This window comes from Dreissena polymorpha, chromosome 3 (assembly GCF_020536995.1).
Source record: "Dreissena polymorpha isolate Duluth1 chromosome 3, UMN_Dpol_1.0, whole genome shotgun sequence".
In the NCBI taxonomy this organism is placed as follows: domain Eukaryota; kingdom Metazoa; phylum Mollusca; class Bivalvia; order Myida; family Dreissenidae; genus Dreissena; species Dreissena polymorpha.
Window position 1 is genome coordinate 39119406 of NC_068357.1, and position 13809 is coordinate 39133214.

The 13809-nt window shown below is 38.4% G+C and overlaps 2 protein-coding genes across 2 annotated transcripts; both read left to right on the forward strand.

The window, feature by feature from the left end:
- Positions 1-8982: 8982 nt before the first annotated feature.
- On the forward strand, positions 8983-11352 carry LOC127872161 (uncharacterized). Its single transcript, XM_052415492.1, has 3 exons — positions 8983-9156; positions 9460-9696; positions 9853-11352. The coding sequence occupies exons 1-3, from the start codon at positions 8983-8985 to the stop codon at positions 11350-11352; spliced, it is 1911 nt and encodes a 636-aa protein (XP_052271452.1).
- Positions 11353-11963: 611 nt separating this feature from the next.
- On the forward strand, positions 11964-13062 carry LOC127872162 (uncharacterized). The gene is made up of 2 exons (XM_052415493.1): positions 11964-12008; positions 12322-13062. Exons 1-2 carry the CDS (start codon positions 11964-11966, stop codon positions 13060-13062), a joined length of 786 nt encoding a protein of 261 aa, XP_052271453.1.
- The last annotated feature ends 747 nt before the right edge of the window (positions 13063-13809 follow it).

The window sequence follows — 13809 nt, forward strand, 5'->3', positions numbered from 1 at the left end:
ATTGGGCTTACGACGAATATTTTACTAAAGGATAAATTGAAATAACGACGAGTTATTTACTTATCAAAAATTTACCTTACGACGAGTTTTGGTTTACGGATAAATTGACCTTACGACAAGTATTTGATTTACGGATAAATTGTCCTAACGGCGAGTTTTTCATTTGCAGTTAAATTGACACTTACGACGAGCATTTGATGTAAGTATTAATTTGCCTTTTTTTCGGCGAGTATTTTATTTATGGAAAAAAATGGCCTTATGGCGAGTATTTGATTAACAGATATATTGACCTTCAATGAGTATGTGACAAATAAATTGGCTTAAAGCGAGATTATACGATTTAGGCAAATATTAATGAATTTATATAAACTGTGTAAAAACTTTTTATACATATATTTCAATATAAAATAAAATAAAAGTTCAGAAGAACATGTGTCGAAAAATGCGAAATAAGCCAGGTATTTAATTTTGAAATCGAAAACGGCTGTACAGTCGAATTCGCCAGCATGTATATCATGCATGTACGATGTGAATCTAAACTTAGTTTAACGGTTCAATTTAAATTCCTGCAACGAAACATATTCATACGACACATGAACACTAAATCTGATCCTAATAAAAATGACGAATGCTTCGGTTATTGCAGGAAAATATGCTCGTCACAATCGGCTCGGGGCGCTAAGTCTTTGCTGCATTTTATGAAATTCGTATTTTGTGTATAATTTGTCTTGCATATTTTGTGTTATTGTAACATATTTTATCAATATACTACAATTTAACACATATAAAAAATCGTATAATCTCGCTTTTAATAATTCATAATAGTTACATTTATTTAAGTCTTAAATTTATTTAAGACCCTCTCTTATCAAACTTATTGGGAACTATTTACACATGACAGCCCAAGATCTTTCAAGAATGCCTCAAAGACAGGAATCACATACTGACGTGTGCAATATCAAAATCACGTGAACCCCAATCTGCTTTTGGGAGAAATGCGTTTTGGAATCCAAGAATAAGTATATATACACACGGTAATATAAACAAATAGACATCTGGAACTGAAGAAAGAAAATGAATAGATTACTTCCCGATAGCAAAAGCATTTATGATTCATGATTAATTTGGTGTGACCAATGAAATGGTTGCTGAAGGCAGATATAGAGGTAAAGAGTACGTAAGGAGCACTTGATGAGGAGGAAATTAACTCCAGCAAAAGAAGAGAAACAAAGCATGTACATTGGTATTTTAAAACAGAAAGACTACAAGGAATGTTTTGTTTATTGGTCGTTAGATCATTATAATTGAAATTGCAGAAGAGCCCAGATGTCCATTCTAATAATTTTGAAAAAGATTGAATGATTCGTGAACATGACTAATCAATAAAGCGTGGCTGTAAGCTAAGGAAGTGCGGCTTTTTCGAATAACGTCATTCTATACAAAGTTGGTGACGTCACTACGTTATTGTCACCTCTATACTATCGCATTCCCCTGGTTTGGGGAATTATGCTTCCGCCAAAGTAGTTTTGCGTAGGAATGAAAATGTTAATAATGAAAGAAAAAACTTTTTTTATTGTGCGTTCAAAATGGAATGTTGTTTAAAGAAATGTTATTTAATTATGTTTAAATGTGATTTTGAATCTCTATTAAGACTGATAGCGATTATCAGAAGCACGACTACCTGACCTACTTTCACTTTCACTTTTCGATCGTAAATGAAGTGCTACCCACAATTCCTTTTGCGTTAGTACACAGGTCAGTAAGACCGGTGTGTACTATATGCGAATAACGTTTCTTTCGGCAGACTACGAGTGAATAAATTGTTTGTATTGAAACCATCAATATTTACTCGAACGTTTGACAAAACCGCCGATCGAAGCATTTGATGCAAGGTCATTTAAAGTTTCGATGTATTAGCCCGTGGCGGGGTACAACACCACATGCACAAGCTTTGCATCTGCATACATTGTTTTTGGTTCAAGATAGCGTATACAATATTTATAATTGCAAAGAATATATTTCATACTGACCGATTACAACTTGAGATATCTCTGTAAATTCAGTTGTTCGTATTAGTGTTAGTCTCATGTTACATGATTTATTTGTCTCACCGAGAGCCTATTAATTTTATTTGATATACACTTATAAATTATTTCGTTTAACATCAAACACAAGCTCATCAGCATGGGTTCAGTTCCTATAAACATCAGCTTCTTATTTGTAACCAGTTACACATACAAACACATCACTTTAAACTACGCGCAACACAACACTAACAATTGTGGTAGTTGTTCGAAACTGTTTGAAATGAATGAGCAGTTTATGAGGTACCACCACGCGCATGCGCACTGCAGATAGAATATGCACCATTGTTGAAAACAGATATGCATGCTTGACTTTGGATGCTTCCAGCACCATGTTATATCACAATAAACAATGTTCAAGTCGAATTCAAATGAAATGATGGCAGTCATACACACACAATTCGATTGGTTCCTGTAATATGTTTTACTGCGCGAATGTATGAGGTATATCATGCATTAAAGTAAACAATTGCGCGGGTAATCAGAAGTGTACAATGTGGGGGAAGGGGAAACCGATGAGTTTGATAACTCGCCCCTTATGTGTTATAATAAAATGGCGAATATAACTTTTGAAACCATAAACATGAAACACTGATTTGCATTTAAATGCAAACCCACGTATTGTGTATAAATACTGTAACCACGTACACCCGGTTACAAAAGCTTGGTTATATGAGACTGAACATAGTATCAAATGATGATAAATTGCATATATAAAGTTTAAATAAGTTTGTAAGGAAATTAAAGGAGGGGCTGATGATTCAGTGAGTATGAAATAAGTATGTACTTCGGAAGACATTACAGAACGAGGAAGCAGTGAGAAGGACATGTGGTAATGTTTTTAGACAATTTTTACATTGTGTTTTATTGATTTGCAAAATAACAAGCAATATGTAACACGTTGAATCAATTTTGTAAAGTGATAAAGTCTGCGTGAAATCGTTTTTGACCAGACAACGTATGAACGTATTGTTTACCGAAATACAATAAAGTATAATCAAAATTTTAATATACACTTGCTTGTTTATTCACGAAACAAATGCATACGAATAAAAGAAACATAACACTGGGCTTGGACACTTCAATTTGGTATAAGCTTATCGCAAATTAAATCCTAATTATAAAAACATAACGCTTACTGTGTTACTGTTTTCGTTGGATTCACTTTACAAATGTATATATTTACAAACGTGAAAACTCGATAAACAAAGTATATACAAACCTATGCAAGTGTCAATAAAAATTTTAAGCACAACAACATGGGTAGACATAGGATTTGTAATATTACAGAATTCTTTTTAACTATCTGTGTTTATAAGTTTTATATTAAAAGTTCAATAAACAAGTTTTGTAGTTTAAACAAGTAACTCAATAGCAATCAACTGTGTAGGAGCATATTATTCAAACTCAATGACCTCGTATGTAGGCATTTCCGCAATATCGCAGGAAAATACGAGCATTTCGAAGTATGAAAAATGATAGTTAGTATCTACGGACAGACAGGCGGACGGAGGTACCAGGTCAATCTTCTACATTTCTCTATTTGGTTTATCATGCAATAAATAATTATAATATTTGATCGACAAACCATGTAAACAAGCAATCTTGTTGAGAAGGATTTAAGGAATCTTTTCACGGTTTGGTAAATTGACAAAATTGGAAAAAGTTGTTTCAGATTCACAAATTTTCGTTTTAGTTAGATATTTGTGAGGAAACAGTATTACTGAACATTTACCATAGTCCAATATAGCCATTATATGTATCTTTTGACGATTTGAAAACCTAAAAATTATAAAGCGTTGCAACGCGAAACGATTGAATAATTTGGAGAGTTCTGTTGTTGTCGTTTTAATTTACGTAACTACGAAGATTGCTTATATAAGGTATGAAATACTTAAACTGTGTATACCCGGCGGAATAGCCGAGAGGGCTAATGCGTTTTTACTTCAGACTTACTCCAGGACTCCGGGGGTCACGGATTCGAGCCCTGGTACCGGCTACTTGTTTTTCCTTTTTTAAATTTTATTCCTGATTTTTTACTGGAGCTTTTAAGATCCTATGTTTACATTTATCAATATAAAGCATTTAATAACAAACTTCAAAATATGCCAAAATCTGTGAAAAGGCCCCTTTAAATACAATATTTTACAGAGAGGTAAAACGTTATTCTTAAATAAATTAAATTTCTACCTTTTATAAAAATATTGAACGTTAAAGTATGGAAACTTATAAAATGTGGTACCATTACATAATTAAGTTAACCGGAACAGAGCGGCAACCGGCACTTACTAACGTATGAATGGATTGATTCACGGATAGATTTAAGCAGTATTTTATTCTTCCCCCCACCACCCCCAAGGTTAGATTCTAAGCCAGCTGTCCGGCTAACGGTAAGCTCCTCATTACGGATTGAAGTTAATTTTAATATAGTTAATTAGCTTTAATAATGGAATGCAATTTAAGGGCACAATTTAGTATTACCAGGTATTTGACACATAGTAGCATTGCAATTATGCCGCAATTAACCATATTTAAAACATGCATGTCTCAATAAAACAAACTGCTATTTAATCGAATTGGTTCGTTATTCTCTCTTTCTGTAAGCTTGTACAGACTCAAAGAGTATACGTGTATACGGTAATGCATGTCTTCTCTCACGTTGTGGGGTAAGTAGAGTTTGTTGCTTCTATCTGACACTAATTGAGTATAGCAGTGGTGAAAGGTTTGCCAAAGCAGGATTCGTTTCGACGAACTGGCGCATTGTGCTATACCATCGGCTTCTAATTAGCATGAAACTCGATCCCACTCTATGTCAATGTAAGAGAAAAGATTGTGATGGATAATTTACACAAATAACAGGATGTTTCAATTACAGGCATATTCCGGATGGCACATTTTTAGTCTCACAGCCGTAATTATTCTTAAGTACATGTTGTGTATATGGGCGAATTTACAGTATCATTAAAACCTTTGGTGAACGTGTCGTTCTTCGACATCTTCGATAATTCAGCTCAAGATATCAATATGAAACCATCCGTTTTGGTGTGAAACTGACGTGTTTCATTATAAATCATACTGATCATTTCGCCAACGTATAGACTGATGATTTTCATGTATGGATCCGACTTATATGTTGCGTGAATTAGTTTGACGGTTGTGCTTCAAGCTTTGTCCAGAAATAAATACTCAAATTATAAGTCCGACTCAGGTTTCCCAACTATTCAGCTGACAGATATTATTTCCATGCTTTAGTCAGATATTCATTTTTCCTGTATAGATAAAATAATAAAATCAATATTCCATGTATATGTCAGATTTTGTATTCCATATATGGTCAGACTGATGTATACCATGTATGGGTGAGACTGATATATTTTGCGTATGGTGAGACTGATGTATTCAAGTATAGGTAAGACTGATGTATTACGTGTATGGGTAAGACTGCTGTATTTCGTGTATGGTCAGACTGATGTATTCCATGTATATGTCAGATTAATATATTCCATGTATGTGTAAGACTAATGTATTCCAGTTATTGTTCATATTGGTGTATTTAATGTATTCCAAAACTACTGAAGTGTATGTTTTAGTCAAAATGATGAATATATGATGCAACCAATGTATGTGTAACACATATATTCCATTAAGGAGTCAGACTGATTTATTCCAAGTATAAATCAATCTGGCGTATTTCATGCATGGATGAGTCTGGTGCATTCCATATTTGGTATATGTTTCGCAACTATATATGAGAATTGATTGGACGTTTGAACTGTTTGTGTAAATCTATATTTGAGTAAGGTTAAAAGTAACAAACAACAAGCAATTTACAGTTAAGCTTAGATACATTTAATTTAATATACTCAAACTTTTTATAACAGTTATTAAACCTGTATCAATCTCAGATTTGAATTTTAGAAATTCAATCGAAACCATTGCTTGATCAACGGGTTATACTAGATACATAAAACAAGAAAGTATTGACACACACTCTTCCATAAAGAAGTTATGCCTTAACTGAAAAGCATTTTTCATGTCGGACTCCATGCAGCGTTTAACTGCCGAAACATTGACAAATCATCAATGCCAACACGATGATTGTTCATCAAGATTACCAAGAACCGCGAGAACAAACAGTTTTTATTAATTCAGAAACTGCCCAGGACAAAATGTATTGCGATATATTTTCCCCATAGTGTTCTTGTGTTTGTTTACATAGCTGTTACAGCGTTTTCAAAAATAAATCGTTATATTTGCAAGAATATTAACATTAATTTAATTATTGGGTAAATAATTCTTATTTTTCTCACTAGTCACGGTAGTGATTCAATTTTTGAAATTCTATTTGACTTAAAATTTTGTTTTTATTGCGGTTATTGTCAATGATTGTAATAATAAACAATCAAAAGACAGATACTTAATATCAGTTACTAATACCAGTATTGTTGTTAGCTACAAATACGTATATTCAGTATTGAATCAACAACTATGCATTGCAACTAAAATCTTCATGGTACAAAGAGATTTATAGAAATTAATTACGACTTAATTAGTCAACACAAAATAAATCGAGCTGAACATGTCGATACAAATATCATGTTTAAATCCACATTACTTGTATTCCGATTCAGCGTTCAATAATCGATCATGATCTTCTTTGAAATCTTTTACACAACATTCCTTTGACATTTTGAAAAACGATAAACAATTAATATCTATAGGTAATCCATATCAGAACAATCTCCCACCTTACATCTTTGACAGTTATACAGTTAAATGAGTATAAATCAAATTATTAATCTTGTTCAGGAAAACATTTCTGTGTTTTTATTTTGCGATTGTGACCTTGTTAACTTTCTGTAAAATATCCCAAACTCCAAATTGAAATATCATGGATTCATAGGTCTATTTTAAGGACTTGATTATTCCATAAGCTAATTTCTAAGTGATTGTTGCTAGCTCCTTTACTATTACATGCATTGAATCTGGTCAAAGAGCCGGCTAGCTTATTGTAGCGCTTGCGTATAATCAACTACTCGTGGGTTCGATGCCTGACCCTAGAACATCTGTCATGGGGATTGATAATGAAATCCTGTTTTGGCCGTTCTTTTGCTACTTCTAGCTATTCTTGGCAACGTGTTAATGTGTTGGCCTCAAAATGACTCAAATACTGTTTAAAACGAAAAACATCCAACTGAAAACACAATCCAAAAAACGTGTATATTGCTAATGATTTAAACGTTCTGCCTGCTAATTTAGCATGCATTGGCAAATACTTCGAGCATGATTGATTTTTCTTGCACACACAAGTGAGCTAATTTGAAAGGAAATGTGCATGGTTTATCTCTTATCGCACACACATTTTCATGTCGTGGTCGTTTAACAATACTTTTTATGATACCTAATTTGCAATATTGAGTGCTGGATGTTGCTAAGGTTCAAACAGCATTTCAAGCTTCACTCTTCACAGTATGAAACTTAATGTTATATTTGTGAAATGCACACATATATACCTCACCACTGAAGTCCAGATTCCTTGCGCTGTACAATAAGCTTTCTGTAATATCAATATATAATATATGTGTTTATATAAAATGCAAATTGCTTTAATTCAGTCAGCATGATCATATGTGTTGGGAATTTAGAGCGCCGTCGTGTGACGCCGCCGTTGGCGCGCCGTTGTGTGACGCCGCCGAATAACGTCATAAACATGAACATCATCTTGTTATTGTTGTTTCAGTTTATATATTGTTATGATTGAGAAAGGACGACATTAAAACGTAAAACACAACGCTATACTTATTTATTCAATTCAAGTAGACATTTTGGTGCCGTAACGAAAAAACTAAGTATGCCGTCAACAAATACAGATAAGTTAAAGGGGCAGAGACTAGGAAATCAGAAAGTTATTGAGAGATTAATCGAAAGATTGGAAGACAATGACAAATTGCAGTTTGAACCAACCATCGTTGCAATAGAGAACCAATTGGAGATAATACGAGTATTAAATGAGAAAATAATCGCACTATCAGACGCGGAATCGACCCCAGACGAGCTGTTGGACTCGCAGATGTACGTTTTTGACATGGAAGCGAAGCTTCGGAGATACCGTCAAAATCTGCGTGCTCAATCATCTTCAAGTAGTACAGCCGTCCATGATAGAAGTCTGTCGATGTCCGTTATGCAGCCATCCGAGTTGTCCAATACACACTATCGAAGCGAAGAGGAAGTACCAAACGCGTCTCTGCAGTTACCTACCCTACCGACATCATCCGAAAACGTTAATCAGTCGTCGCTTCCGGCCTTTCATCAACCCCGTCAAGTCGCTACGGCCATCGCTGACACCAACATAATGCAACCAGCCCAGCAGAGTATGTATTTTCACTAGCTTCCAAAGCTCAACCTCATAACATTTAACGGTGACATCTTAACTTGGCAATCGTTTTGGGACATATATGAATCGGCCATACATAAAAACGGAAGTTTGACAGATGTCCAAAAATTTAATTATTTGAAGACAATGCTGGAAGGCGAGGCGTCCAGAACAATTGAAGGGTTTGCTCTTACCAACGCTAACTACGGCCAGGCAATCTCACTTTTGACTGAGAGGTATGGACAAAAACATAAAATCATAACGGCATATATGAATGCGTTATTACAGCTTCCGTCCCCTAACGCCACTGTGCAGAGTCTACGTGGATTCTATGAACAAATGGAGACGAACATTCGGGGTCTGGAATCGCTAGGAGAATCGCAAGAGAATTACGGCACTCTCCTTGTTCCTGTCATTCTGCAAAGACTTCCGCCAGACACGAAACGGAATTAAGCCAGAGAGCACGGGACCGGAAGTTGGAAATTGAGTAATCTTCGACGCGCCATTTATCGGGAGATCGACATTATGGGCGCAGGGAACACACACAACGACCAAACAGACTTGCTACCCACTGCAGCGTTTCACACTGGGTCCCGGAAGAAGACCATTTACAACCGGAAGTCACCGAAATGTCAGAAGGAAATCGAACAACGTATGTGCGTGTTCTGTGAAAAAACCCATCAGGGTGAATGCAAAACAGTAAGTGACATTTCAGTGCGCATTTCCATCGTAAAGAAAAATGGACTTTGTTTTAATTGCCTGAGCAAATTGCATCAAGCTGTAAACTGTCCATCAAGGTTTCGCTGTCGCATATGTAAAGGCAAACACCATTCATTCATATGTGAATCGTCACAGGAATCATCGCATTGTGTCACAAATAAAACCTCTGAAACTTCACAGAATCGTTCTAGCAGTCACAATGGTCATACATGAAGTAACAGAGAGGGGGCAGCCATATTACGCTCGTCGTCATTGACATCCCACTTAGATGTTCTGTTGAAGACAGCAGTCTCACCGGTGTGCGCCGGCGGACGGTACGTTGAGGCCAATATACTCATGGACGAAGGTGCGCAGAGATCATTCATTACGCAGAAGTTAGCCGACAAGCTGCAGTTGCAACATGACGGAACTGACGTCATCAACTTGTCAACTTTTGGAGATCTCGCACACAGCGTCCGGCGTCTTCATACAGCAACCATCAATATCGTGGCAACAGATGGATGCATGATTCCCATTCGGGTACTTATCGTTCTTGTAATTGCGAAACCATTAATGAACCGCTGTCGACAGTCTATCAAGAGTTAAAAGTATCTACGAGGGCTGCAACTCGCACATCCGGTGACGATGGAGGATTGATTTGAAATCTCTCTACTCGTCGGTGCAGATTTCTACTAGCAGATCGTGGGAGACCAGGTAGTACGAGGCAATGGTCCTACAGCCGTCAGCTCTCGCATCGGCTATTTCCTGTCAGGGCCACTTCCGGAAAGCGCAAATCATGGAACGAGCGTTATGGATGTTATCACTGCACATGTAGCTTCAGATGTATCACGCTTCTGGGATATTGAGACGTTAGGCATCAAACCGGAAGACGCAGAACAGGCATGCGCAGTCGACATTATGAAAAGCTACCAAGATACGTGTTTAACATTTTCAGACGGTAAATACACAGCAAGATTGCCATGGAAAGAGGAACACGCTACTCTACCTACAAATTACGAAATAGCAAGGAAGAGAACAGAAAGTAGCATAAGAAGACTTAGTAAAGACCCAGCAACACTTGCCTGTTATAGCAATATCATAAATGACCAAGAGAGATGCGGATTTATTGAACGGGTCGAAAACGATAGCACATCGGCTCGTATTCACTATATTCCTAATCATGGGGTTAAAAAGGACTCTGCTACAACTCCAATTAGAATTGTTTACGATTGTAGTTGTCGACAAGTAACCGGAAGTGCCAGTCTCAATGATTGTTTAATGTCAACGCCACCGGAACTCAATGATCTGACACTGCTTCTGATGAAGTTTCGAATAGGACAGTACGGTGTTGTCTCTGACATAGAGAAGGCAATCCTTAACGTTATGCTACATGAAGATGATCGTGATGTCACAAGATTCCTTTGGCTGTCGGACCCTACAGACCCATGCAGTTCACTGACGACATACCGTTTCCGAGCTGTTTTATTCGGAGCAACGTGTTCCCCATTTATTTTAAGCGCAACAATTTTGAAGCACTTGACCCTGAACAAAGACAACACAGCTGCGAGCACAATCTGCAATGACCTATACGTCGACAACGTCGTTTCAAGTTTCACATCAGAGACTGATGTACTGAAGTACTTCCGCCAGGCACGTGAGTTGATGGCAGCCGGCGGCTTTAACCTGAAATCATGGACGTCAAATTCAAGCAAACTGAGGACTATGGCAGAAGCTGAAGGTGTCGTAGACAGGGATGCTGTGATAAAGGTGTTAGGTTTGCTTTGGGAACCGGAAATAGACCAGATGTCATTTGTCATGCGCTCCATAAATTCCAAGGAAAAGGCTACTAAGCGTCGAATTTTACAGCAGACGTCGACGATTTATGACCCGCTTGACATGTTAGCCCCAGTCACCATTCGTGCAAAGTTGCTGATTCAGGACCTATGGAAGCGGAAGTATGCGTGGGACACACCAATTCCGGAACGTGAACAAAACACCTGGCTACACATCGCAGAAGACTTAAATGAAGCTATGACGACATCGTTACCGAGACAGTATTTTCCGGACAACCCACCGAACATGGTCGATGAAGATTACGTGTTACACGTGTTTGTTGACGCCAGTACACGTGCGTACGGCGCAGTCGCATACCTGAACACATCTTCGAATTCAGCGTTCGTCTTTGCCAAGAACTGAGTGGCTCCAGTAAATGAATTATCTCTACCGAGGCTGGAATTAATGGCGGCGCTCATTGGCGCACGTGTCGCCCAGCACGTGATGAAAGCTGTTCTTTGCAAGAGAGTAGTCTGCTGGTCTGACAGTCAGATCACGCTGCATTGGATACATTCTACAAAACAATTAAAACGTTTTGTGAAGAACAGAGTAGAAGAGATCCGGAAGCTCATCCCAGACGCGGAATGGCGGTATTGTCCGACAGTCGACAATCCGGCGGATCTCCAGACACGCGGCATCTTTGCGTCTCAACTTAAGAAAAGCATTCTTTGGAGAGAAGGTCCCAATGGCTGAATGATAAAAGTAAATGGCCGTCGTGGAATACAGCAGCAATCACGACAGTGTTGTTGGAAACAGAAGAGGAAAAAGAAGAAGAAGATGATGATAATGATGACATCGTTTGCGTACAGACCTTCGACCTGATGTCAGCAACTGATTCTCACATCATTGTCGATTGCGAAAGATTTAGCAGTTACCGGAAATTAATTCGTACTACAGCTTTCGTATACAGATTCGTAAGAAATTGCCGGTCAACACCTGAAACTCGACAACTCGGTTGTATTTCTGTGAATGAGATGAACTTTGCTGAGAAAGCATTGATACGAAGTGTCTACACTGACGTAATGACAGAGCTTAAAAATAACAACATTCGACAGTCGATCATTAAGCAATTACGTCTCTACATTGACGATGATGGATGCATTCGCTGTGGCGGGAGGATTCACAACGCACGAATACCTGCAGATACAAGATTCCCGTATCTCCTGCTTACACCCAGCCATTTTACGACATTGATCATAAGAGACGCTCATTGCAGCCAGTTACATGCCGGCGTTTTGCAGACAGTAACTCACATACGGCAAAAATACTGGATACCTTCAATTCGCCAGCGAGTCAAGGGTATTTTAAAGAAAATGTACTACGTGCTTGAAGATCAACAGCAGACCCTACAGAGCGCCTACCTCCCCTCCACTTCCGAAAGACAGAGTTTCTGACGAGGCACCGTTCACAGTTACCAGCGTAGACTTTACGGGCGCCCTTCACGTCAGAGAGAAAACAGGTATACATAAGGTGTACATTTGCCTCTTTACCTGCGCCAGTAACCGAGCCGTACACCTTGAAGTTGTTCCCGACTTACCAGAAGAAACCTTCATGCTGGCATTTAGACGGTTTGTCAGCCGACGATCCGTACCGAAGTTTATGATGTCAGACAATGCGACCACCTTCCGAGCTGCGGCGAGTCACATTCACCGAATGACACACAATACTCAGGCGTGCCTTGCAGCACGGGGCACAGAATGGAAGTTCATACAGCAACGCGCACCTTGGTATGGTGGTTGGTGGGAACGGCTAATAGGCATCACGAAGAAGACCATAAAGAAAGTACTTGGTAATGCTTCAGTAGACTTACATACACTGCAGACCGTCGTCACTTTAGTAGAGGCAATTATCAATGACAGATCGCTCACATTCGTTTCAACATCACGTGAAGATCCAGAGCCGTTAACACCCGCTCATCTGTTGTACGGCAAGCGGATGACGTCACTGCCTACATACGACACTCCCGATGTAGACGATATCATTTGGCGCAATCATACCAGAGAGAACGCAACACGGCGTCTTGACCAACTCAGGCGAGTCATCGACCAATACGCTGGAAACGTGAATACTTGACGTCACTACGCGAGCACCCATAAGACGAAAGGCGGCAACAACCACCAGACGATACGTTTGGGCGACGTTGTTATCGTGCAGGACGACTTCAAACCGCGACTTCAGTTGACCCTTGCTGTGGTAGACGAGCTTCTCACCGGAAATAATGGGTTGACGAGGGCCGCGCGCCTCCGTAAATCACGTGGAATCACCACGAGACCTATCGTCAAATTATACCCGCTAGAAGTACGCTGTGACGACAACTGACTTTAACTGTGTGAAATCAAGTGTTGAACTCTTTTCTGATGTTATGAACATTTGAAGTTTTAAAAACATCAGTAGATTTAATTATTTTATTTAAATAAGCATATTGTTGTAAGTGTATATTAACATTTCGCGGCCCGGAGAATGTTGGGAATTTAGCGCGCCGTCGTGTGACGCCGCCGTTGGCGCGCCGTTGTGTGACGCCGCCGAATAACGTCATAAACATGCACGTCATCTTGTTATTGTTGTTTCAGTTTATATATTGTTATGATTGAGAAAGGACGACATTAAAACGTAAAACACAACGCTATACTTATTTATTCAATTCAAGTAGACAATATGTATCTATTTTAAGTTAGTTAAAGTCTCTATAACGCTCAAAATCAACGAACATTTTGTAAAGTATTTTGTAACATAAAGTTAACACCTAAACAATCAGTGTTCCTAATAGCAATATCCACAATTTCAACGCTAGATGTGGTATGATAACATAGATTTTTGTGT

Bases quoted from the DNA above. Each gene is read 5' to 3' on its own strand.
- LOC127872161 (XM_052415492.1), top strand. From the start codon at position 8,983: ATGGGCGCAGGGAACACACACAACGACCAAACAGACTTGCTACCCACT. The intron at 9,157-9,459 runs GTAAGTGACATT...GTTCTGTTGAAG, and splicing joins ATCAGGGTGAATGCAAAACA to ACAGCAGTCTCACCGGTGTG. The intron at 9,697-9,852 runs GTACTTATCGTT...GATTTCTACTAG, and splicing joins GATGCATGATTCCCATTCGG to CAGATCGTGGGAGACCAGGT.
- LOC127872162 (XM_052415493.1), top strand. From the start codon at position 11,964: ATGAACTTTGCTGAGAAAGCATTGATACGAAGTGTCTACACTGAC. The intron at 12,009-12,321 runs GTAATGACAGAG...ACGTGCTTGAAG, and splicing joins TACGAAGTGTCTACACTGAC to ATCAACAGCAGACCCTACAG.